This window comes from Mercenaria mercenaria, chromosome 11 (assembly GCF_021730395.1).
Source record: "Mercenaria mercenaria strain notata chromosome 11, MADL_Memer_1, whole genome shotgun sequence".
NCBI lineage: Eukaryota > Metazoa > Mollusca > Bivalvia > Venerida > Veneridae > Mercenaria > Mercenaria mercenaria.
Window position 1 is genome coordinate 15,763,952 of NC_069371.1, and position 23,272 is coordinate 15,787,223.

The 23,272-nt window shown below is 35.0% G+C and overlaps 1 protein-coding gene across 2 annotated transcripts in view; it reads right to left on the minus strand.

Annotated features, from left to right (window-relative positions):
• Nucleotides 1-10,194: 10,194 nt before the first annotated feature.
• Nucleotides 10,195-23,272, minus strand: part of LOC123532998 (uncharacterized) — a 30,802-nt gene continuing 17,724 nt past the window's right edge. Inside the window, exons 1-9 of one of the 2 annotated variants that reach the window (XM_045314639.2) lie at nt 19,704-19,805; nt 18,916-18,998; nt 16,655-16,726; nt 14,796-14,925; nt 14,253-14,350; nt 13,468-13,545; nt 12,199-12,385; nt 11,183-11,401; nt 10,195-10,445 (exon numbers count right to left, since the gene is read on the minus strand). In XM_045314639.2, coding sequence (XP_045170574.2) covers nt 10,210-10,445; nt 11,183-11,401; nt 12,199-12,385; nt 13,468-13,545; nt 14,253-14,350; nt 14,796-14,925; nt 16,655-16,726; nt 18,916-18,998; nt 19,704-19,752 — 1,152 coding nt within the window. In that variant the 5' untranslated portion in view covers nt 19,753-19,805 and the 3' untranslated portion in view covers nt 10,195-10,209. Of the gene's footprint in view, nt 10,446-11,182; nt 11,402-12,198; nt 12,386-13,467; nt 13,546-14,252; nt 14,351-14,795; nt 14,926-16,654; nt 16,727-18,915; nt 18,999-19,703; nt 19,806-23,272 lie in introns of those variants that run through there. The other variant, XM_053518629.1, reaches the window with a different exon arrangement.

A 23,272-nucleotide genomic window follows, 5' to 3' on the forward strand; every position in this document is an offset into this window, starting at 1 on the left:
AATATGGTTGTAGCCTGCTGCATTTTAAAAAATTAGATTATGTAACTTTTAAGACACCGCAGAAACGGGTCGTTGACCCCGTGAATTTCGTGTAGTAATTAGTTCAAGTTCAATCAGCAAAACGATCACACAAATGTTCTTACTTATAAGCTTACCTAGTCAAATAGTTTACCACAATTTGGGTTTAACGCCGTTTTTCAACAGTATTTCAGTTATGTAACGGCGGGCAGTTAACCTAACCAGTGTTCCTGGATTTTATACCAGTACAAACCTGTTCTCCGCAAGTAACTGCCAACTTTCCCACATGAATCAGAGATGGAGAACGAATGATTTCAGATACAATGTATTTTATCAAATCGTCACGAAGAACATACGCCTCGCCCAGGGCTCTAACTCACGAACCCGCGATCCATAGATCTACGCTCTCCCTATTGAGCTAAGCGAACAGGCAGTTATAGTTAATAGCCAAAAAATAATAATAAATAATATCTAAAACAGGAACTAGCAAATACCAAACAAGAGGACATTAAATATCTGATATTGCGCCCATAATATCATTGTTCTTTATAATAACCAATATCGATATCACAGGATCTGTGAAGAAATGAAGCTGCTAGAGTGTCAACATGATAATGAGATATATTTTATTGTGATACGTCAACGGCTCCCAGATCATGCTACAGTTCGATCTTGTCGTTAAACAAGCAGGATCAAATCCTTACAGATACACACATTCTGTGTAAACATAGAGCAATATCCCAATTGTTGAAAAATCACAAAACTCTGAATTTTTTACTCTGATTTGTTCAATAAAGACATTTGAATATTCATGTTAAATAAATCTGTGTCAAGAAAAATATACTTTTCTTCCTCGTTTAATTGAAACTCTTTAAGAAATGCGGACGATGCAGTCATCAAACTTATTGTGGGCGATGGCATAAGGACGACCCTTATAGCTCAAGATAACAATAAGAACAAAGTGACAATTTGTGTCTGTATTAATATACAGACAGATACGCAGAATATTATAGAAAATGGATTAATTAAGGAACTTGTATTAGGTTTTCTAGTTGTGAAAATTGTCTCAGAGACAGTTGCCACGTAGTGCTTGTTGGAGTTGGGTCGTGAGATTACAAACTTTATGGCCTCTAAAACGTACTCAGTCAACCAAATTCTGATATGTTGTCTATGCCTCAAAAAGATCTTATACACATAAATAAATCAAGATCTCCATTTGTATAATGCATTTCAAAGATTATCCATTCAATAAATAGAAAGCTACATAACTAGAATATAAGATTTTTTTTAATTTTGTATGACAAATAAGATACCACTGGACAAAACCTCTCCTCAGAGCCTACTAGACAAACTCTGTATAATTATTTATTATGTTTCATCCCCATCTACCCATATGCAAAGTCAATACCTCGAATGGTTATTGAGTTATGCTCCTAAGACGAAATATGACGACGGACAGACAACGGACAGACACACTCGCTATCATATAAAACAAACTCTTTCTTTCCAAACGGGCGTAATAATACAAAAGCCGGAAAATAGCGTTCTCGTGTGGGCTAGGGTTGAGACCGAAAATTTCCGGTAAAACATACACTGACTAGTCAAATTGACTTACATTACTTTTTTAATAAACTAATTACCAAGTCGTACTTTCCCTCAGTCTGGAAGACAGCCAATGTTACTCCAATTTACAAAAAGTCTAATCCATCAGACCCTCAAAACTACCGACCAATATCTCTTCTTAGCTGTGTTTGGGAAGCTTATGGAACGATGTATACACAAACATTTTTTCAATTTTCTTACACAAAATAACATACTCAGTAGTTATCAATCAGGATTTATACGTGGTGATTCCACAATTAATCAGCTTGTGTATATCTACAGTGACATTTGCAAGGCTATGGATGACTGTAAAGAAGTAAGAGTAGTATTTTGCGGCATCTCCAAAGCCTTTGACCGAGTATGGCATGAAGGTCTTCTTTTTAAATTGTCCACAATTGGTGTCTGTGGTAACCTACTTCAGTGGTTCAAATCGTATCTCACTCTTCGAAAGCAAAGAGTGGTATTTGCCAATACCTCGTCTGATTGGTCATCCATCAATGCTGGTGTCCCTCAAGGCTCATTCCTCGAACCTGCTCTATCTCTTGTCTACATAAACGACATTATTCTCAATTTACGTTCAAATGTGAGGTTGTTCGCTGACGACACTAGTATGTACATTATTGTCGATGATCCTGCTACGTCGACAGCAACCTTAAACCAAGATCTCGAGACAGTTCGGAAATGGTCTAGGACTTGGCTGGTCACTTTTAATCCTTCCAAAACTGAGACTCTCACCTTCTCTACAAAAACGACAAAACCTGTACATCCTGACCTATATTTTGATAATGTCTTGTTAAATCCTGTAAGTACACACAAACATCTAGGTCTAACATTGTCGGAAGACTGCAAGTGGAATGCACATATCACAAACACAGTCAATAAAGCCTGGCAACGGTTTATTCGTCCTCTACTTGAATACGGCGATGTCGTCTGGGACAACTGTTCCGACTACTTAAAATCAGAATTAGAGTCCGTTCAAATTGAAGCATTAAGAATAATAACGGGAGCGACTAAATATTGTAACTTAGATAAACTTTACAACGAATCAGGTATTGAGCCCTTAGTTAAGAGACGTAGAAAACATAAACTTTCCCTTTTATTTAAAATGAAAAATGAACTAGTGCCGAGCTACTTGTGCAATTTGATTCCTCCCAGAGTAGATCATAGGTTTGAATTTAGACACTCTCAAAGGTTACCGTTGATACAATGTAGAACAGAGTTCTATAGAACTTCTGTCTTACCCTCTGCTATACGGGAATGGAACAGTTTACCAGCTTCTATTACAGACCAAACGACCATCCATTCTTTCAAAAACGCTTTAAATGATAGAAGCAATCTGAAACCCAACGCTCTGTTTAAAATTGGTCAGCGCAAGCTCCAGATGCTTCATACTCGCCTAAGACTGGGTTGTAGTTCATTAAACTTTGATCTCCATCGGCGTTCACTAATTGACTCTCCATTGTGTAGTTGTGGCTTAGTCGAAACAGTTAGTCACTTCTATTTATCCTGTCCAAACTACACCCAGCACAGGCAAAATCTTTTGACTAACCTCCCTTGTCCCGCTACGATTGACAACCTTCTGTTCGGCAACGAGCATCTGTCTTTTGAACAAAATAAGCCTGTCATAATCAAAGCTCAGCAATTCATAGCAGCGAAAGGTCGTTTTGATCCGAGTCACAACGGTTGATGAGTGGGGGTCCCCGAGTAGCTGAATATATATATGTATATTTACATTACTTTCTTCTATTTTCGTATTTGTTTTCATCCGTCTACATTAGGTTGAAAAATACTCAGTTTTTACCAGTTTCTACTTCAACTTTCTTCTAAGTTCACTTTTCTACGACGTTAATCATTTAACAGTACTAATCTTGTTGCAACCTGTCATAACAAAAATTTATTTTTATGTATTAGGAAATGGATACATATAAGTTACCTTGTAACTTTTTTCCTAATCCTAACTGTATTTGTTACAATGATGTTTATGTTATGTGTACTTGATTGATTGAAATAAATACTGTTTAAACTAAATTGTCTTACATTAAATTTGCAAATACTTGGCTGCGAACTGCTCACTTCCTGAGAGAATTGAATCTGTATTACTCGATGGTACTAAAAATCTAACTAATTCTAAGTTTACAGACATGATGATTTCAAGACTTTTGTTAACGTCACAATGTCTTTTTGTCGTCAATCAAGTATTTAACGTCGTCCCTTGAGTTCTATACAATGTATTCTTTTATCTAAGCCGTTGTGGTGAATTAATGAAGAGTAAACTTGTTTCGTCTTTGCCTGTAGATATTTAAATCCAAACAAAATCGTCCATCTTCGTACAGGTAGCGATGATAGGGTAGTAGGATAACAGGATAGCGGTAGAAGAATAGCATGATAGTGATGATAGGATGGCATTCTTGCTATGCCCTTCAAGCCATTTGTAATACCTCCTGTGTAATCATTTTTTGTCAAAGTTGATTTCTACATTTTTGGGCAGCCAGAGCTTCAAACTCGAATTCCTGTTTGTAATAACCTTGTCACAGAGGACATATGCTATACATTTAGGTATATCTGTAGCGTCGTTAATGTATAAGTTTTCAACGGTGTACACCTTCAACAACCTATTTTAGATGTTGTAAGTTCCCAAACAGAAGATTTTCAAAAAACAAAGCGCGAAATATACACATTGCAATCATTTGAACGTTTGTTTTTTTTTCGTTGCCCTTCTTGACTGTTTCTTTGCCTGCCAGCTAGGACGTCTGCTGCTAACATATTACTTCCGTTGCTGAAAAGTATACTTATATTTAGTTCCGTTGAACAGTGTTAGAAGTAAGGAAAAGCCAACTTGATTTTAGTTGTAAAGCTGATTTCTTCTAGCTGCCGATTCATGTTAATATTAAATCTTTATTTGTTGATAAAGATGCAAACTCTGAACTTGAACTTCTAAAGTTCAAGCAAAGCCGTGCTTAAATTCATATCAATAAACAAAACCAATACATTGTTCTTATTACATAAACAATAACGAATAAAATATCAGTCAGCTGATTTAAACGGAATAATGCCTTATCCAGAACCCTCCCTATGGTCCCGGAAAATTACGATTTTATAATAATCCATATTTTGGGAATCTCCATATGCATTCAACTCGTGAACAAGAAATAATTGAATTACAAAAATGTCAAATAAAAACTGAAAAACACACGGACTTACACAGCAAGCTGTGTCAAACGTACTTCTGTTTGCAGATGAACATATTCTAATCTTTTGTAGGTTGTTTAGGATGTAATTTAAAACTGAAACAAACTTACCTCATACCATTCACATCCACCAGAGGTTCGTCTTATTCCTGAGACGAACATCTTAATACTTCTTTCGTTTATTCTGGTTAGCATGCACACTCGAGGTTATCTCCGAGGGTTGTTCAAGTCAATAAATGTCTTCCTTTACTTAACTCGCCATATTGAATATTCAAGCAATATCTAAGAAATTACTAGCTAGCAATAAAGACATACAAAATAATTGCGATCAGTAAAGTTTTAGTTCTCTAATGAGCATTTAGTAATTACTTTGAGATCAAATTTCTTATATTTACATTATATTTCCTTTCCATTTGTAAACAAGATTATAATATAAATTGCAAACATTTTGTTGCATTTAGCATTAAAATCAGCTTCCCGGCCATTCTGTTCACCAGAAGGAACAACTGCGACGTCATCTAAAGAACGTTCTCGATGACTAGGCCTATACGCGGACGTCGTTCGTTAAAACAGCGGTCCATTATCACATTTTATCCTACCTTCATGCAAAATAAAGGCAAAAAAGGGGTCAGATAAATTTTTCTTGCATACCAGACGGGGATTTCCGGTATTTTTACCGGTGCTGGAAAAATCCATCTTACACCCCGGGGTGTAAGATGACTCCCGTGCTTTAAATGACGTATTACGAACTACATATATGAAGAAGATTTATGTAGTTATTTATATTTTATTTCGAAAAACGGAATAAAATCCAATACCTTGACAGTTCCTCTTTGTTCCTGATAGTATATTTCTCGATTCAAAACACGTTATTTTATCAAAAATTCATAACGTTACGCTGGAACTGATAAAATAAAACCGGAACTAAACATTGTTATTTGTCTTTGAAACGCCATGACGTCTTTCCTGTTTACGGACGTTGATTTCCCGCGCTTTGTTAAAATACGCTACTTTAAGAAATAGTTCTAAAAAGAAAGCCGTTCGACTGAATTTATTTTTATTATTATATCTTGATATCGGTATGCAAGAAAAAGATTCTGTCACTGGTTATAGGTGCAGATGGGAATATCCGGCTCTCGGGTAACTGTTTAGGCGGTAACTCGGTAGGAACCTCGTAACCGCCTAAACAGTTACTCTCGAGGCCGGAAATTCCCATCTGCACCTATAACCAGTGAAAGAATCTTATATGCTTTATCTAGTCAGTGACTAAATAAAGCTTGGTGGACTACTTTTTGGATTTTTTTTTTAAAACGACGCCATCTTGTTTTTGAGAATAACTGCTAAAAGACATATTTATGCAATTATTTTCATAAACGCGCTTTTATTAGGTATGTGAGACCATCACAAATGTATAGTGTATGCATACCGTACTTGCAATTACTACAAAAAGTTTTTATAACGGAAACGCTGGGAGAAACGGAAAGTGACTCATGTATAGCGTTTGTTCAGAATTTTAGCTTTCTACTCGTCAATCTAGGAATATATTGCATCTGTAATGGAGTGTTATTGAATAAAATCATCGAGGAAACGGTTTGCCTAGTATTCGTTTTGTCAAGCGGCGATATGGCGTGTATATAAGTCTCGTCAATCGTTTGCTTGGTGAGGATGGGCAATCCGACATTCAACTGAACTTCGGACAAAACTTCACTTGGCAGCAAATTAAAAATATTCTTTAATGTTCAGCAGAACAGAGAAGTCAGACACAAAGCAGAACAAGGTTAGCCTTTGTTTTTCGGCTCTAATTTTATAATATTTTTATTTTAAAGACCTGTTTGTTTAATGGTGGGGCGTATTAATTTCTGTGCAAGACAGACTCAGATCTAGTTGGTCGTAAATTTTGAATTTTAATTAAAGAATGATTTTAGATCAGAAGGTAGGATAAATAGAGCATTAGGTTACTGTCTTACAAATTTAAATTTATTAAGTTCGTCTACGAAATAATAAAAGTCTCGGCACAGCCTCGACTTTTATATTTTCTCCGACTCACTTAATAAATTTAAATTTATAAGACAGTAACTTAATATTCTCTTTATCCATTATCACTAAGCAGCGTAACAAGCAAAATGTGCAAGTGGTTCAACCAGGGGACTTTGGTCCACATCTGTTATGCGAGAATGGCCTCATGTTTCTTCTCTGTCATATACAAACTGTGCGAAACGTACTTTCAGTTATATGTAGTAATGTGCATGAACAGGCTCAATCACACCAACCCTGCAATATTTCCATTTTGTCGTGTTGGACTGACAGCCAAGAACCCTAGTAAGTACTTCCATGTACGCTGAGTAACCCAAATAAGAATACGTTATAGAGGCGATAATAGAGAGTTTGAGATTTCAACCTTCGCCTTCCCCTTCAACGTCTCTTGCGAAGTTAACGTATGAAGTTGAAGTTCGATTAAAATTCCTTGAGATTTCAAACTTTAGAATGAACCTTACTTCTTTTAATCCGCCCATTCAATTTATCCGTAATTATGATCGTTTTTTTCGTGCATTTTGATACCAATCGTCCGAAAGGGCAGGAATTTTACAAGAGGTTTTCAAAAATGAAAAAAAATGAAAATTAAATAAAAAACATTTCAATTAATATAATCATCGCATGGATATTAGAGCGATTACCAAATAAAAAAAAAAACAAACAAAAAACAACAAACAAAAAACGATAACATAAAACAATGTGAACAATGTAAAAACTCGTAGTGTTTGCTCCAAACATTTAGGTTCTTATAATAAATTATTTCATATAGTCATATCATTCACATTGTAAACAGAGATAAATAAAAATGATAATTTGCTTTACCTAAAATCACTTTCCCGGTTTTCCAGAGGGAAACACTGCGATCGTAAATTAAGTTTTTTACATTTGATGATATATCGCGACCGTCATTAAAACAGCGTATTAAATTTATCAAACTTCAATGCAAATGAAAAGGTAGTAAATTCTCTTTGGCATATCAGACGTAGAATTTGTTTCTTACGTGTAATGGAAAAATTGCTTACCCCGGGGTCCACGCGCACTTTACAAAATTGACGTATTTCGGAATATATTAATGCGCGCAAGTTTGTAGTTTTTTATTGCTTATTCGGTAAATATTTTTTTTCCTATGTTATTTGTCATTCGAAAACGATAATTTGATCAAAATTATAACTTACGTGGATATGTAAATAAAACGGAACAATTGTTATTTGTCTTGGAAAACCAACTCATTCTTTCGGGACGTTTATTGCGCTTTAAAATCGCGCAACTTTAAACAGCTGTCAGAAACGTCGACTGATTATTTATTCATATACAATGGTTAAAAAAAATTTGATCATATAAACGTGAGATAATTTGGCCACTCTGTAGGCGTCTCTGAATTAACCGCCTAAACATACTCTCAGGAATCCATCGCACATATGAAATTATAGTTATACTATCCAGTTGTTGAGACAAAATTAAAGCGTGGACTCCATTTAAGGCAGGAGATAACGGTCAAAACCTATTTATGCATTTTTTATAAAAGTTATATATAGGAATTGAACCACACAATGTCCTCGTGCCAGCTCGTACCGTGCATTATAAAGAAGTTTTTATAACGGTAAACAGGGAAACGGAGTGACTCATGTATAGCGTATAGTTCGAAATTTAGCTTCTACTCGCAAAGAATTATTCGCCTACTAGTAATGAGTTATTTATAAATATAAAACGGCAATTCGTATTAAGCGGCGATATGGCAGTAATTGTCTTATCTTTGGGAATGGGAATACATTCAATGACTTCGGACCAAATGATATTGGCAGCTTAAAATTATTTATTATGTTCAAGTAACAAGAAGTCAGCCAATGCAGACAATTCAGCCCTTTGTTGCCAAATTTATACAATTATTAAAAAAACTGAGTTGTGCGATATTTCTGTGATAATCAATTTTCAGACGTTTCAAACTTCATTTCAATAACAAATGGATTGTTATCGATCAGGTGGGACAGCATATATTCCGTTAAAATTTAAATTTGAAAAAATTCGTCAAATTTAAAAGTCTGCAAAACCTCGACTTTTCATTTTCGATTCACTTATTAATTTAATCATTAATAAACAAACTTATATTCTTATACCATTGATCATAGCTTCGCAAGCAAATTAGTCAAGTTTAAACAGGGACTATGCCAATCTTATAGCGAGAATGCCTACAATGTTTTTATTCGTCATATAAAAGTAAAGTACTTAGCTAATGTATTAATGTCTTATGAACAGTGCATATAAAAACCTCAATATTCCATTTGCGGTGACGTGACACCAAGAACTAGTAATATTCCATGTACGTGAGTAACCCGAATAAGAATACTAAACGTCGTAATATGTTCCTATTACTTTGGCATTCGATTTATAATAAGTGATAAGAAAAGTTAAACAAACCAGAAACATATGTACTTGCTTTGAATATATTTAAAAGTGCATTCACCTGGGTGGGAATGGTTTTATTCCCGCTGTCTTGTCAAGAAGGAACATGCTGGTGCTTAAATATTGATGTTTAGCGCCAGTAAACTCGTGAAGACTACCCAGTGGCATTCCTTCTTACTTCCTTTATTCGTTCCTTCTTCATGTATGTTTGTTAGTTACTTCTATGTTGTTATTATTAAGTATTACATTCGTTTGTGTTACTGTCAATGTGTACATGTGCCTAGTCACTGGTTATGTGTATACATTTACGTATACCGCTATTTCCATGCAGAGCGCTCTTTGAATGTGACTTGTCTTACTGCACTTTTGTCCTTGCTGTTGCTATTAGGAGCTATTATTTTGCTCGGTTGCATTATATGCTTCCATGAGACCTTTTTGTGCATTTTATTAAGTATCACAGCAGCAATCTTTAAATGCCATGTGGTATAAAATGCAAAGGTTTTAATATCATTCTCTAGATTTTCGTGATAAATGGAGTACGGATATCAAGTCATCTTAATGCACTTTGGATACATATGAAGCAGTCAAGTTGTTTCCTTACTTGATTATTTTTAGGGACATATTCGCTATATTTAATTTTCATAATAATTACCAGCTGTGTACGGCGACGAACCGAATGTATCAATCAGACTTACACGATATAGTACAGTCATGCGTCAAAACGTTTTATAATGATTCCCAGTTTCATCATTCTTCAACTTCCTTAACAAAGCGTCTGCTTTCGCGTTTAGAAATTGAGTCCCACACTGTTTTGAATATGAACTGTTTGGAGGAAATAGCAACACATCTTACAAAAGTCATTCATTTTTTACGGAAACAAGTCTGATAACACTTGTAAATCAAACAAATTATGGTGGTTTGATTAGCAAGGGATTCAAGAAAATAACAGCTAAACATTTAAATGCCTTTATCGTCGTTCACAGATATAATAATAACGAGATATATGACAATTGGCATCGTGCCACCTGTACGAATTACTTGTCATCATAACACAGTTTTGTTCCTCGTTGTAATGGTAATGGTCGGGTTGACCATGGTCCCAATCCGCCTTAGAATAATCTACGGTGTGATAGTTTACCCATAAGAAACGATCGTTTCGGTTAAAGTCTCGCATCCCTATCCAAAAACTGTTCTGTTCAGACGCTGAAAATATTCATTAAAATTTTAGTTTTTAGTTTCGTCAAAGCAGTGAGCTTGATAATTCTGAAGTTATTTATGTTTTAAGTAGCAGCTAGTCTTATTGGGTTAGAGGACTTGATGCGGCATATGCACACTTGTTTGTACTGCTTAATGCCAGTAAGAATTTATTGTACAATTCAGGTGTATATATAAAGTAGAGCATATAAACAAAATCTTGTAGCATATGCAAACTCTCCAAGAATGTCATTTGCTTCAAATGGTGCATAGGGATTGAAATACTAGAAAAACAGTTTCCATTATTTTTTAAAAATATTAAGTGCGCAATAATTCAATTAGACACTAATATAGGATTTTCATGGAATAGACCATATACATGCATATTGGAAATTGCCTTCGATCTTCGATGTAAATCGAGCATTAAGTCATCAGTTTATAATAACCGTCTTTATGGACTTCTTCAGTAGTACCAAATGTTTTTAGTTAACAGTATTTTGTTAAAGTGCTGATATGTTGTTAGTTAAGGAATGTGTAATATTCTACTGTTATCTGTAAGTTGGCATGATAAAGGTACCAATCAGTTGCCAGATTTGCCATTCTTATTTGTACATTATATTTGTCACACTAAGTTTCCTAATTGCCCGCCCGTTACACGGGATATGATAGGTAATTGATATCAGACAGAGAATCTTTTATTGACTTATCCAAAGATACAGACGTTATAGTGGAACCAGGAAATTTACCTGCAAGTTTGCTCCTCATCAACAACGCCTTTTCATGCGTATCCAGGACAACAAGATCTGCTCCTTCTTGCTTGCATGCATGACGAGCATGCTCCCAAGTGCTATGCATATGTACAATGTGAACACATAATTGTGTATTCGCATTCCATATATGTATGTATGGTATGTGACAGTGAAAGTGTGCAGTGCCAGAAGGTCTTGTTGGTCGATCCGTGGCTTCTACAAAAGAAAAATAACATACCAGAAATTAGCTTTATCCTAATCATTCTATCTAAAATCTAAAATAGATGACCTCTCCAAATGAAATAAATTCCATGGCTAAATATTAGCGCGTTTTTCTTTTATTTTCCGTGCCTTTGGATCATGGAAACTATTAATGTTATTGTGTAATAATGGGTGCAAATAAGAGAAGGTGTGAGGGTGATGCACATTATATTACCACACACAAGCACACACACACACACGCACGCACGCACACACACCCACAAACACACATGCACACCCACAATCAATCAAATAGAGTCCGTTATCACTTTGCTTGGTTGCATTTTATTCCTGATAAATTAAATTTTCAAACACAACATCGCTTATCGTTTGATTAATCATCTAGTCAAATATCGATTTATGTCTTCCAATTATTCAGTTAAGTATTATTTATAATTTTGAATCAGTAATATGGAAACTTGATTAAAGTAAAACACCGCACATTCGAGTATCGATGTCTCGAGTTAAACGGCTGAATCAGCGAATTCTTGTAATCCCCAGCTGTTTTCTTTATTCCTTATGTTTTGATCGCTCGTTACCCTGGTTACCTGGAGCATCTTGCTCATCCACTTGCCACTTCGAAGCTTTTGGCGTTTTACTATAATTTTAGTTCAGATTAAAACAAGGTTTTCATGAAACAGAAAAAAGCGCTTCTTAGATGAGACGAAGTGACGTTAGTTATTTGTTGGTGAACAGATTCAAAACATGTATGGTTTAACTAACAGGGGTATTCTTTGAAACTAAAATTTTACTTGTTGGTTGCTGTGTTGGCGCTGCATGAGAAGTGAGTATCTCTGATGTCTGCGTGGCCTGAAGGGTTGTTTGTTGATATGCTGTCGTCATGGAAGGAATACTACAATGGTCGTTACAGAAATCAGTGTTACAACACATGGGAGCACATTTGTGATAGCTTAACGCTTTTGTAACTACATCACATACCTAAAACAAAGAAATAGAGGATAATGCCCTAATTTTCTTGAAGAGAACACATAATAATGCATTTAAAAGTGACAAATAATTGAAAATACAATTTTCAGCAACTTGCGAAATTAGAATTGAGTTATATGTAATACGCTGCTCTGGTTGTAAAGAAGATTATATACTTAGGAGAAACCATCAATCTAAGAGACAGGGTAACACTTCATAATCAACGTATAAGACAAGCAGGCACGGCGATATTTCCAGTTAAAAGACATAGCGTGATCTGAAAAATAACTGTACACTGAAATTCTACATATTGCCATTTCTCAAGCCGAAAGAAAATAACAATACCTTTCGGAAGATAAACGAAACATATTTTATCAAACTGTTTAATGTGTATCTGTCTATTTGAATATTAAATATGTTTTAATATTTATATTTATTGTTTCCGGAGCCTAAAATAAGGGAAATGATGCATTATTTCATAGTTTATGTTTTTTCCAAGATGTAATTGACAGTTTTACCATTTTTATAATTTACATAAGCGACGTCGTTATTGATAACGTTGTTGCCAGACGACGACGTTATCATTGTCTTGAAGATCCATAACAATGGTGAAACCGATTGAGATTTAAGTTGTAGTTTTTACAAAATTAAACTACGTAATACCGAAAAGGTATTTTCTTCAATCTTTTTTCGCGCTATATTATCCGTATTGTTCAGCAACAATACATTTTGGATCAGTTTATTTCTGTAACGTTGACGAAAGCATAAAATATGTGAAATAAAATATTAGGCACTGTAACTGGTGCACGATGGAAGATAAATTACCACTTGTTCAGTATGCAAAGTACCCATTTACTGAATTTCACGTATTATGAAAAAAATGCGTGGTTGAAATCGGTAAGAATAATCTCGCATTCATAACCATGATTCTTAAAATAAACCTAGGGATAGGATATAACATCTTTTTTTCCTTTCTGGGTCGGTTATTGACAAAATGGAGGTGCATAGAACGTAATATTCTTGTAGCAAACTTGTTTTCTATGTAATGTGATCTTGGCAAACAGTAGATGAAATATGAAATAATTAATCATTACCGATTGTGATTCACATTGACCTTTGTAGATTGTTTGCGGAAGACCATCATATTCAACTGGAGAGTACAACATACACACCTGGAAATATAAACAACCAACTTTTTTGTGGCTGGATACATGTATTAATATCATAGCTAACTGTATTTTAACTAGTGGCAGGAAACAGGATAATGTTGTTCAGTTTCAACTGTTCAACTTCGTTACTGGTAATTTAACTTTGCATTTAATCGAACTTTATGCACCTATTTCCCATCGTGAAAAAGGAAGGGGTATATTTTTGCGTTTTTCGTGTGGCCTTACGCAGATATAATGGTATCTGAAGTCACATCTACTTGAAAGTTGGTTTAATTTGAATCTTATTTTTGACTGATAGCTACTACCTTATGACTTTTTCATAAAATCAGGTTTCGTTATAAGTGAACAATTTAGTATGGTAAGACTTATTGCTCATGAATAGGTTAATATTCGATGATTTCTTTGCCACAGTATATAAACTTTGATTTATGTATAATCAAATACTTGTTATAAATCTATGATGGTTTCCAGCAACAGAAATCTACTGGATAGTACAAGAGAAATTATCCTTTAGTTTATAAAGAAATATAAATGACTTCCCCCCACACCAAGACCCCATCCTCGAAACAAAACGGTATCCTACGCTCGAAGCGGATGCTTGGTCGGTAGGCTATGTAGGTGTAAAAGATAACATTTAACATGACATTTGATAAAACAAAACATAACAAATGAATGTCATTTATGGATTTTAAGCAGAAAAAGATTGTCACCTCGTTTTTACCACACACAGTTACATCACTACAAGACTTAGCGTCAGTCGCAGCATCACAGGTGAAACAGTATGGACCTCGTTGTGCGAGAGGAATTTCTAAAAGATAGCGCATATACGGATGGTCACCTGAGACTTTTTGCAGCAGCGGTTAAGATCATAAAATGGTTGGCCAAAGTTTCGTAATTTTAAACTTATTTGGAAATATTTACAGCAACTGTAATGAAACATTTAAGTTTGCATGGTGCTTACATGTTTTAAAAGTAAGGTATGATAAGGGTATTCTAGCTTTTAATGAAAGAGAGAGACTCCATCTGACCCTCTGGGTATTGCTCCTGGCATAAGCGGACAGCTTTATAGAATAGAAACATCGACTTTCAGTAGCCAGTTTGATGGCTTCTTTGGAGGTAGAGTTCGAATCAACATCAGTGAGCGACCAATAATTCGAAGTCAGTGAACTTTACCACTCGGCTATAGAAGCCAAAAAGTATTGAAATGTAAAAGAATAGGTCTGTATATAATGAAAGTGATCCTAGTAATTTACCAGTTGTTCCACAACCTATCTTGTTGCAAAATTCGTCCTTGCAGCACTCGTAGCATGTTGTGATATCAGCTGAACGTTTACTGTTTGTCGCCCTTTTCCCAATAAGTGATATGCCAGTAGGAGGGCAATTCTAAAATTACTAATAGATTTTACCATTGCTCGATTTTGTAACACCATCTATATTCAGTACTGTCTGTAAAATACACTTTAAATAAACGTTTGATATGTTGTCTAGTGAATCAAGTACTTGCTTATAGTCATTTTATATAAGATTCAACTCGCCTATCTAGCTCGATGACTATGACAATACATCAAATAATGTATGGATCATGCAATGTTCCGATTAGTTGAAATATTTAATCATTACCATGCTAAACGTCTATAATGAACTTGTCCATTTTTCAATTTTGACAGTACCGTTAATAACTGTTAAAAAGGGTGCTTACCAAAAAAATACTGACTGAATGGCAAACAGTGCAGACCATGATCAGACTGCACGGATGTGCAGGATGATCTTGGACTGCACTGATCGCAAATGCAGAATCACTTGTTAATATCGAACTGATGACCACCTCAAAAATCGGAAACTCAAGTTGCTATCATTATTCAGATTTGGTTTTAATGTAGCTTTAAGACCTTCTGCAACAAGTTAAAGCTACTTTCAATAGAACAAAAAGTTTGGTACATATAAAAAATAATCTACTTATACGTGGTCAAGTAATGTTGTTTTCAAGATTGAAGCAGTAAAAATGTTAAAATTGACGTACTTTCAAAGATTTTGATGGTAAATACCACGGAGCCACTAACTGCTGTCTACGAAACTTAGCAGTTATAAAAAAGTTAACCTCGTCGATGACATCTATGCCGTAAGAAATGGAAACAAAAACAATTGAACGATTCTGTGAAAACTATTAGTACTTCGTAAACCAAAACACAAGTTACGATCTAATTTTGCTATCGAAATATCATTGCTACTGGTTGTGATTTCAATAGTTGATTGTTGACATCTGGGGATTTCTTGACGTATACTTTCAATTTCACGTTTCAAAAATTTATTTCGGTACTCAATAAAAAAAAACGACTACAAAGAAGCATTATGGAATTCAAATATGTATAGTCTGGAACCGTAATAAAAAGATGTCAATGCTTGCAATCTTTAAGCAAAACCTGACGTTTATAGAGATTTTGTTTATAAACATCGTAAGATCCTGGATAATAGCGATTTTCGGATCATCTTATTTTGGTAAAAAGAACGATATACTTTGAAGGGTTCTAAAACGAATGTCATGCTGTGACTTGTCTACAAAACTGCAAAGACACGACGTAATGTAATTTAGTTTAACACAAGATATTCACTTTTTAAAGATTTCTTCGGCTTTTATTAAGTACTTTCAATTTCATGATATTGTAAGCCATGTGAAAAGGAACACTATGTTGTCTGTAAATCATGAAGAATAGTTATCTGTTGCATGAGTTACACAGTATAAAAACCCCATAAAATAGAAGGCAGATAGCAAGTAAATACAAAAATGCTTTATAGTTTTACATATATACTTAACTTACATAGTTGAACATTGAGTACGTTCCCTTAGCCAGTATATAGTGGTACAGCATTCGTTTCGAGTGTGGGAGGTCGTTGGTTCGATCCCAGGCCGCGGCATTCCAAAGACGTGAAAAAGACCAGTGGCTCCATTGCTTGGCGCTCAGTATTTAAAGCGAACTTGGTTTCTATTCTCACATACCCTCGTGGCATAGATTTGATCAAGGATGCGGTGCCGATAGTGAATGATATCAGTTAAAAAAGATTAGTATAAACTACTTTAATCAAATGAATTCTCAATATACTCGATAAAACATACCGTATTGCGAACACATCCCGAGTTAAATCTAAAACTTCCAGCGGATGTAACCACTTGTTCTGTGAAACAATGCTGAAACGGAAAAGTTAAGACTTGAAAAGGCATTGAGTACATACGTTTTTGGTTCTAAAGGTTTGCTTTTTATATATTTATACACGAGCATTTTTGTGTTTTACATGCCATGCCTTTTTGTTTCCATTACGTGTGTTAGAGATTCACCTGGAGGGGATTACTTTTATTTACACTGTCCCGTGTCTTTGGAACATGGTGGGGGTATGGTGAGGTTGGGTGCGCACCATAAACCGGTTTAAGCTCCCCAGTTGTGTTTTTGCCACTGACCGTTCCAAGGCGGTGCCCCACTGTGTTCCTTTATTTGTTCGTTTTGTCTTAATGTGTTGGCTTTGTGTATGTGTGTGTGTGTTTGTGGTGTATTGGCTTTGTGTGTGTGTGCGCGTGTATGTGTGTGTGTGTTTGTGTTGTATTGGCTTTGTGTGTGCGCGCGTGTATGTGTGTGTGTGTGTTTGTGATGTGCACGTGTGCGTGCTGTAGGTTTCGTTTTGGGGAGGCTGCGTTTTTGGTGCGTGGCATTCCCTGTTTGATATTTGTCTTTGTTTTTTTTTTGTGTTGTGAAACAGTATAGAGGCGGGAAAGGTAAGCTTCAACTTATTACTGTTACAATATGAAGACAGCTTACTCACGGACGTGATGTAAAGCCTTTCCTAAGTAGCTGAGAAAAGATTACCATTTTTAAACACATCAGTCTACATACTTAAAAAGAACTCAGGAAATTATTGCAGTCTGTCGATGTACTATGTACTATGTACATACACCTGTTTTCAAAACTAGTGTCTTTCAACTAACAATTCTTTGTCCGACTTTTCACATTACAAATACTTCATATTTGGTGGCGATATTGCATAATTCAGGAATCAGAATTCTGCCAAGTGGCGTTTCAGTATTTGCTCCCAGCCTTTTTTGTCGTAACAGTAATTAAAAGGGAAGGAAGTCAGCATCTGCTCACAGGGTCTTCTTGCTTTATCAATAATTCATAAAGTAATTTTGTCAGAGTGTTCATTGTGAAATTGATTTGAGCCATGGCCATTACTGCCATCAAAATAAAAATGCATTATTCTTAGCATATTTTGTATTATTCTACGCTGGTTATTTCCCCTTTTATTATTGATTAAACGCTCCATACTTGAACAGGTTATAAAGGAATAACACTGGTTTGGAGTCTTGTACGTCGCATGACGGTAGTACGGCATATAGCTTAAACCTATTCCTCTCGCCATTTTGGAACGACAACGGCTGAAATGGTGGTTAAGCTGGTTAATTGGTACACATATATCAGCCATGCTTCTCCTGGTTTTTCTGCTGTGTCTTTTAAAATAATTTCAGGATGATAGAAGCTCACATCATTCTTATGCAAAAATGACTACAGACGGCTCTTATACGGCTTATGGCCATGGGACTGTGCTAGAACTGCCTACGACTATCGCAGATCCAATAATGGTCATTACTGTTCGGTTTTTTATCATACAACGGAGCTGTCTCTGCTATGAGAGCTTCTTCGTTCTATTTTAAAATTTATAAATGTATCCGGGTGTTGAATTTTACAATTTGTTTAGTCGGTTGATTTCATAAAAAACGAAGCTTACATCTGCCCTCAGGGCTTCTTCGTTCTATTACACAACTTACAAATTCTTATCAATATATGTAATTTTGCAATATCGTAAACCAGTTTTTGTCGTTCATTATTTGCTCCCAGCCTTTTTTTTGATGTAATATAAATTGAAAGGGAAGGAAGTCAGCAAATGGTCCTAGGGTGTTCTTGGCTTGCTTTATCAATAATCTACAAAGAACTTTTTTCAGTGTGTTCATTGTGAAATTCATGTAAGCCATGACCATTACATTCAAAATAAAAATGCATTCATTTTTGCATAGTTTTTTTATTATTTTATGTTAGTTATTTCCCCTTTGTTATGCACCATAGATAGATATGTTATATGTAGCTTCTGATCTATATACATGTACAATAATGTTGAATCTGTAATAATTATAAGCCGAGCCGTAAGCTATAACCTCTGATTTGTTTATCAGCTTTCAAAACGTACTTGACCGGCACTTACAGTTTTTGAAAAAGTGTTCTACATTTATTCATATAGTGTAAAATCAATTTCTAGATAGATAACTTAAATTAACTTATCTTTTTTCAGATAATTGCTGGATTTAAAATTAAATTGAACACAATTAACTATTACCTCATCTGCACTGCATTCTAGTATTTTTGTACAGTCGCTTGGAAGTGTTACATACTGACATTGAAAACATCGAATGGCATCACCTATTGATATAGCAATGAAATAAAACATTTGTACAAAGTATAACGTTTCTTGTTTTAATGTTGTTTTTTTTTTTTCTCTCAAAATTTAAAATTCTTTCTCAGATGAATCAAAATATAGGAAAATTTATATTCTAAAAAAACGAATTGTCAAAAATCTCTCTACGTATACAATTATATCATATTCATATATTTGGGCTCTAGTAATTGCAAGTTGTTTATTTTACTTTACAAAATCCTTGATTGAGGAAAAATGCTGCTTTAATCTTTCGGAAAATATCAAAGTACAGTTGTACCATTTAGGATTATATCAATAGTAACACGACATCGTTCTGATGCAGTTACTCACATCGAAGTTTTAAAAAAGCATTGAAATCAATGAAAAACGTATGTGAATGAGTTATATCCTTTCAAATGGTCAGAAGGTAAAAAAGTCAATTGAGTAAACAGTATTCTTGTCTTGTTGGATTATTGCTGTGACTTAAAAAGGGGCCTCTACCGTGAGTGGTTGTGGTTGTTTGCCTTAGTTTGAAGGCTACATGTTCGAAAGCTGAAAAGTTTTTAAAAAGCCACTATATGACCTAAAGTTTATCGTAGTGACTTACAGCCCAAGAACCATACAGATAAAAATATCTTAAAACAGTGATTCAATACTACCATTTTTATCATTAAAGGTTAAATATAACAAAGTGAATCCACATTACGTACTGCGATTAAGAAAACATAAGAATAGTCCAAGAAAATAAAGCGTTGCCATTTACAATATTTAATAGACGTTCTTTAGAGTATCAATACAAGACAGAAAGGGCGTATGCGGTCACAATAAAATGATAAGGATTTACGACTTTATGTATACTTCTCTCTAAAAGTTCTGACATCTTAGACAACAGTTTACTTTCCCATTTTACTTCTCATTCGAGGAGTTTGCTTTGTTTATATTGGCTTTATGGTCACACCGGTAAAATTATAGGTCATATGGCGACTTTCCAGCTTTTGGCGATGGAGAAATGCCTCAGACGCTTCTCTGTGCATTATTTCATCACGGATGGGCACCTGGATAGAACCACTTACCTTCCGTTAGCCAGCTGGATGGCTTCCTCACATGAAGAAATCAACGCCACAAGTTAGGCTTGAACCTTAATCGGTGAGGGGCAAGTCATTAGAGGTAAGGGACCATAACAACTCAGCCACGGAGGCCCCTCATTCGAGAAGATTTCAGGTTATGATTTGCTCAATGTTAAATGCTTGAACATACTGGTTAACAAATCAGCATTTCAAAACAAAAATATTGATAATATAAATACTGACCAATCATACACCTAAACTAGCATCATGTTAATGCTATGCCTTTGGTAAAGAAGTGCTCTTTGTCCATATGGCTTACATGAAGAGTGATTCGTGTTCGCCATTTTATCTTCCGACAGAGCAGTATGTTAAAAATACAACATTCTTTTTGTATTTTGTTGTCCAAGTCTCCGATGTAATTAAGTGAATTTTCCGAAAAATAATATAATAAAAAGGCTCTAAAATCGTACCTAGACCAAATGTACAAAAATAACAGGAATGAATAGATAATTTTGCAAGAGACGTAGAAAATAAGCTAATATTAAACGTGAATATGAGCTTTTCTGAGTGTTGAAAATGGTACATAAAGCAACGTTCCACTCGATCGATGGAATACATCGGCTTGATTTAGCGAGAGCTGTTGTAACAATAATTCTAGCGGGTGACTAATCATAAGTAAAAACTAAATAGTTTTGTATATTACTTATGGAGAATTTCGCAGATTTCGTTCTAATAAACAGTGTTTCGCTGATTTTAACAAAAAGGTCATGCCTAGTCAATGAGGCATAATTCTGTACAATCAACATAATTTTCCTGGAATCGCCACAAAACCCCAGTCCTCAAAACAATTCCTCATTTTGACAAAACGCTACAAAATTAATGTATAAAACTAAACAAAAAGTAGATGTTTTGGTTGGAACTATACTCGTAATTAATGACATATGCGAAAATAGCTGCATAAGGTTACACAGAAGCACGATAAATTTACTTCCTTCTTTGTTTAAACGCACAGTTGAAGTCTTGTCTTATAGTATTGCATTGTATATGAGAAAACCCAAATAGTGCGTTTGCAACCAGCATGGATTCAGACCAGCCTGCGCATCCATGTTATTAGCTTTCAAAGTCTATTGCAAATAGAGAAACCGTTAGCGAACAGCATGGATCCTGACCAGACTTGCCTCTCATCGATGTGGGTTCGAGCCTCACTCGGGGCGTTGAATTCTTTATGTGAGGAAGCCATCCAGCTTGCTTACGTAAGGTCGATGGTTTCTACCTAGATGCCCACTCGTGATGAAATAATGCACGGAGGGTGGTGCCAAATTGATGTTTTACTGGCGTAATGAATACTTTACCTGTGTATTATAATAAGCTTAGCCTAATAATGTCTCTCAATATTGCATTTTTAACATCCAAGGCTAACAGTTGTTCTTTAATATGTTTTACTCAAAAAGGAACTACTTCTCATAGGTGTATATGTTAGTTTATTCTATGATATCAATGTCCAGAAATTGTTGTTTTACAAACATATTCGGGCGAACGTGTATTTCAGGAATGACAATTTTCAAACAAAACAAAAACACAGTAGGATATGACGAACTTGTGGCAGGTCTAACGTAACTATTTGTTACACCGTAAGCTATGACTAAGGTTTAGAAAAGGTATGGGTTCATCAGTCTAAGAATTATTTGGTCATTTTTTATCTCAAGGGGGTAATTCTCGAGAAATGACCTTATAATTTGATAAGCTTTGTTCGCGTGGCACTGACAGTTGCAAGGCGGTGCCCTGCTGTGTTCCTTCTTCTAATATGTTTGTGTGTGTTTGTTACTGCTATATTATTATTATAGCGAGCGTTTATATTAATGTGTATTAATGTGTACATGTATTCTTTTGCTGTATATGTGTATACATTGACACGTCCCCTATTTCCGCGTGGAGTGTTGTATGGATGACTATATATGGTTAATTGTTTTGAATGTGACGTGTCCTCTTGGACATTTTTTCCTTGTTGATTTACTATTTCTAAATGTATCAAGGTGAACCAGTAACATCCAAATGTAAAAACAAAACAAATGTTATTTTTGCTTTCCAATTTTGAGTAAATTTTAACATTTATAGTTCTATACGATATACAAACATGAGAGCATGCAAAGGAAGCTTGAAACGTATAACGAGAATGTATATAAATATTTCGAAGCAATAAAATGTTCCCTTTTCAACAGGTATATACATAAAATGGTGTGAAGTATTTTCCAATGTTCTAACAGGTTTGCATAGGTAAAGCAACAATCTCCAAACTAATGTATTTCGGATAGCTGCGAGAAATTTTACATACTTCCCAAAGTTAGACAATTTTAATACTCTCTCTCTCTCTCTCTGAAGCATTTCGGCGTTTAACTTTAAACTTTGATAGTTATCTGTATTAATGATATAAGACGAATCAAAAGGTCAAATCGTACATGTGTCTTATATAAGTGTCACCTTAATATGGACATGAGGCTACATATTTTGGTCATACTTTTCCTTGATGAATTCTTCTCCTATAAATTATTTTCTGGTCATCGGTGTTTCCGTCATGCAATGTTGTTGCAAATACATTTTTGCCACGATTCTAAGTGTCTCTGTGCAGAAACATTGCGTTTCAGTAAGAATAATCTGATATAAATCCATACAGTAATTACTTCTGGTATTTTTCTTCCTGCTAAATAAATGGAAATGGACGTTTAATATACTAAAATGGACGTTAGTAAACAGAAATGGCCGCCAAATAAACAAATAAACAAAATGGAAGCCAAATAAACAGAAATGGACGAAAGCCGGTTTTACGGAATAACGATTCAGAAAGTAAGAAGGTTATTGATTACCGTAAGTGCAATTCTAACGTAAATTATAGATTCTAACATGACCCGATGTGTTGTTATTAAGCAAAGAAGTCAATTTATATGATGTTATTGTACGATCAAATCACTGTTTGTGCGACATAGTAAACAACGTCTTAGCTGCATACGTCAGTGCGCCGAATATGAATACGACAGGACATTTTGTGTAGTCGTTGAGGGAATAAAAATCCTTGATGTTGTGATAGAATTGAAATACTATTTCTAAACAGTTACTTTTATAAAATGATTGCTTGTCATCCTTTGCTGCTCCCTTGTGCATGTAACTAAAGACTAATGACACGTACAGTTGTTGCATCCGTCCTTGTTCACAAACAA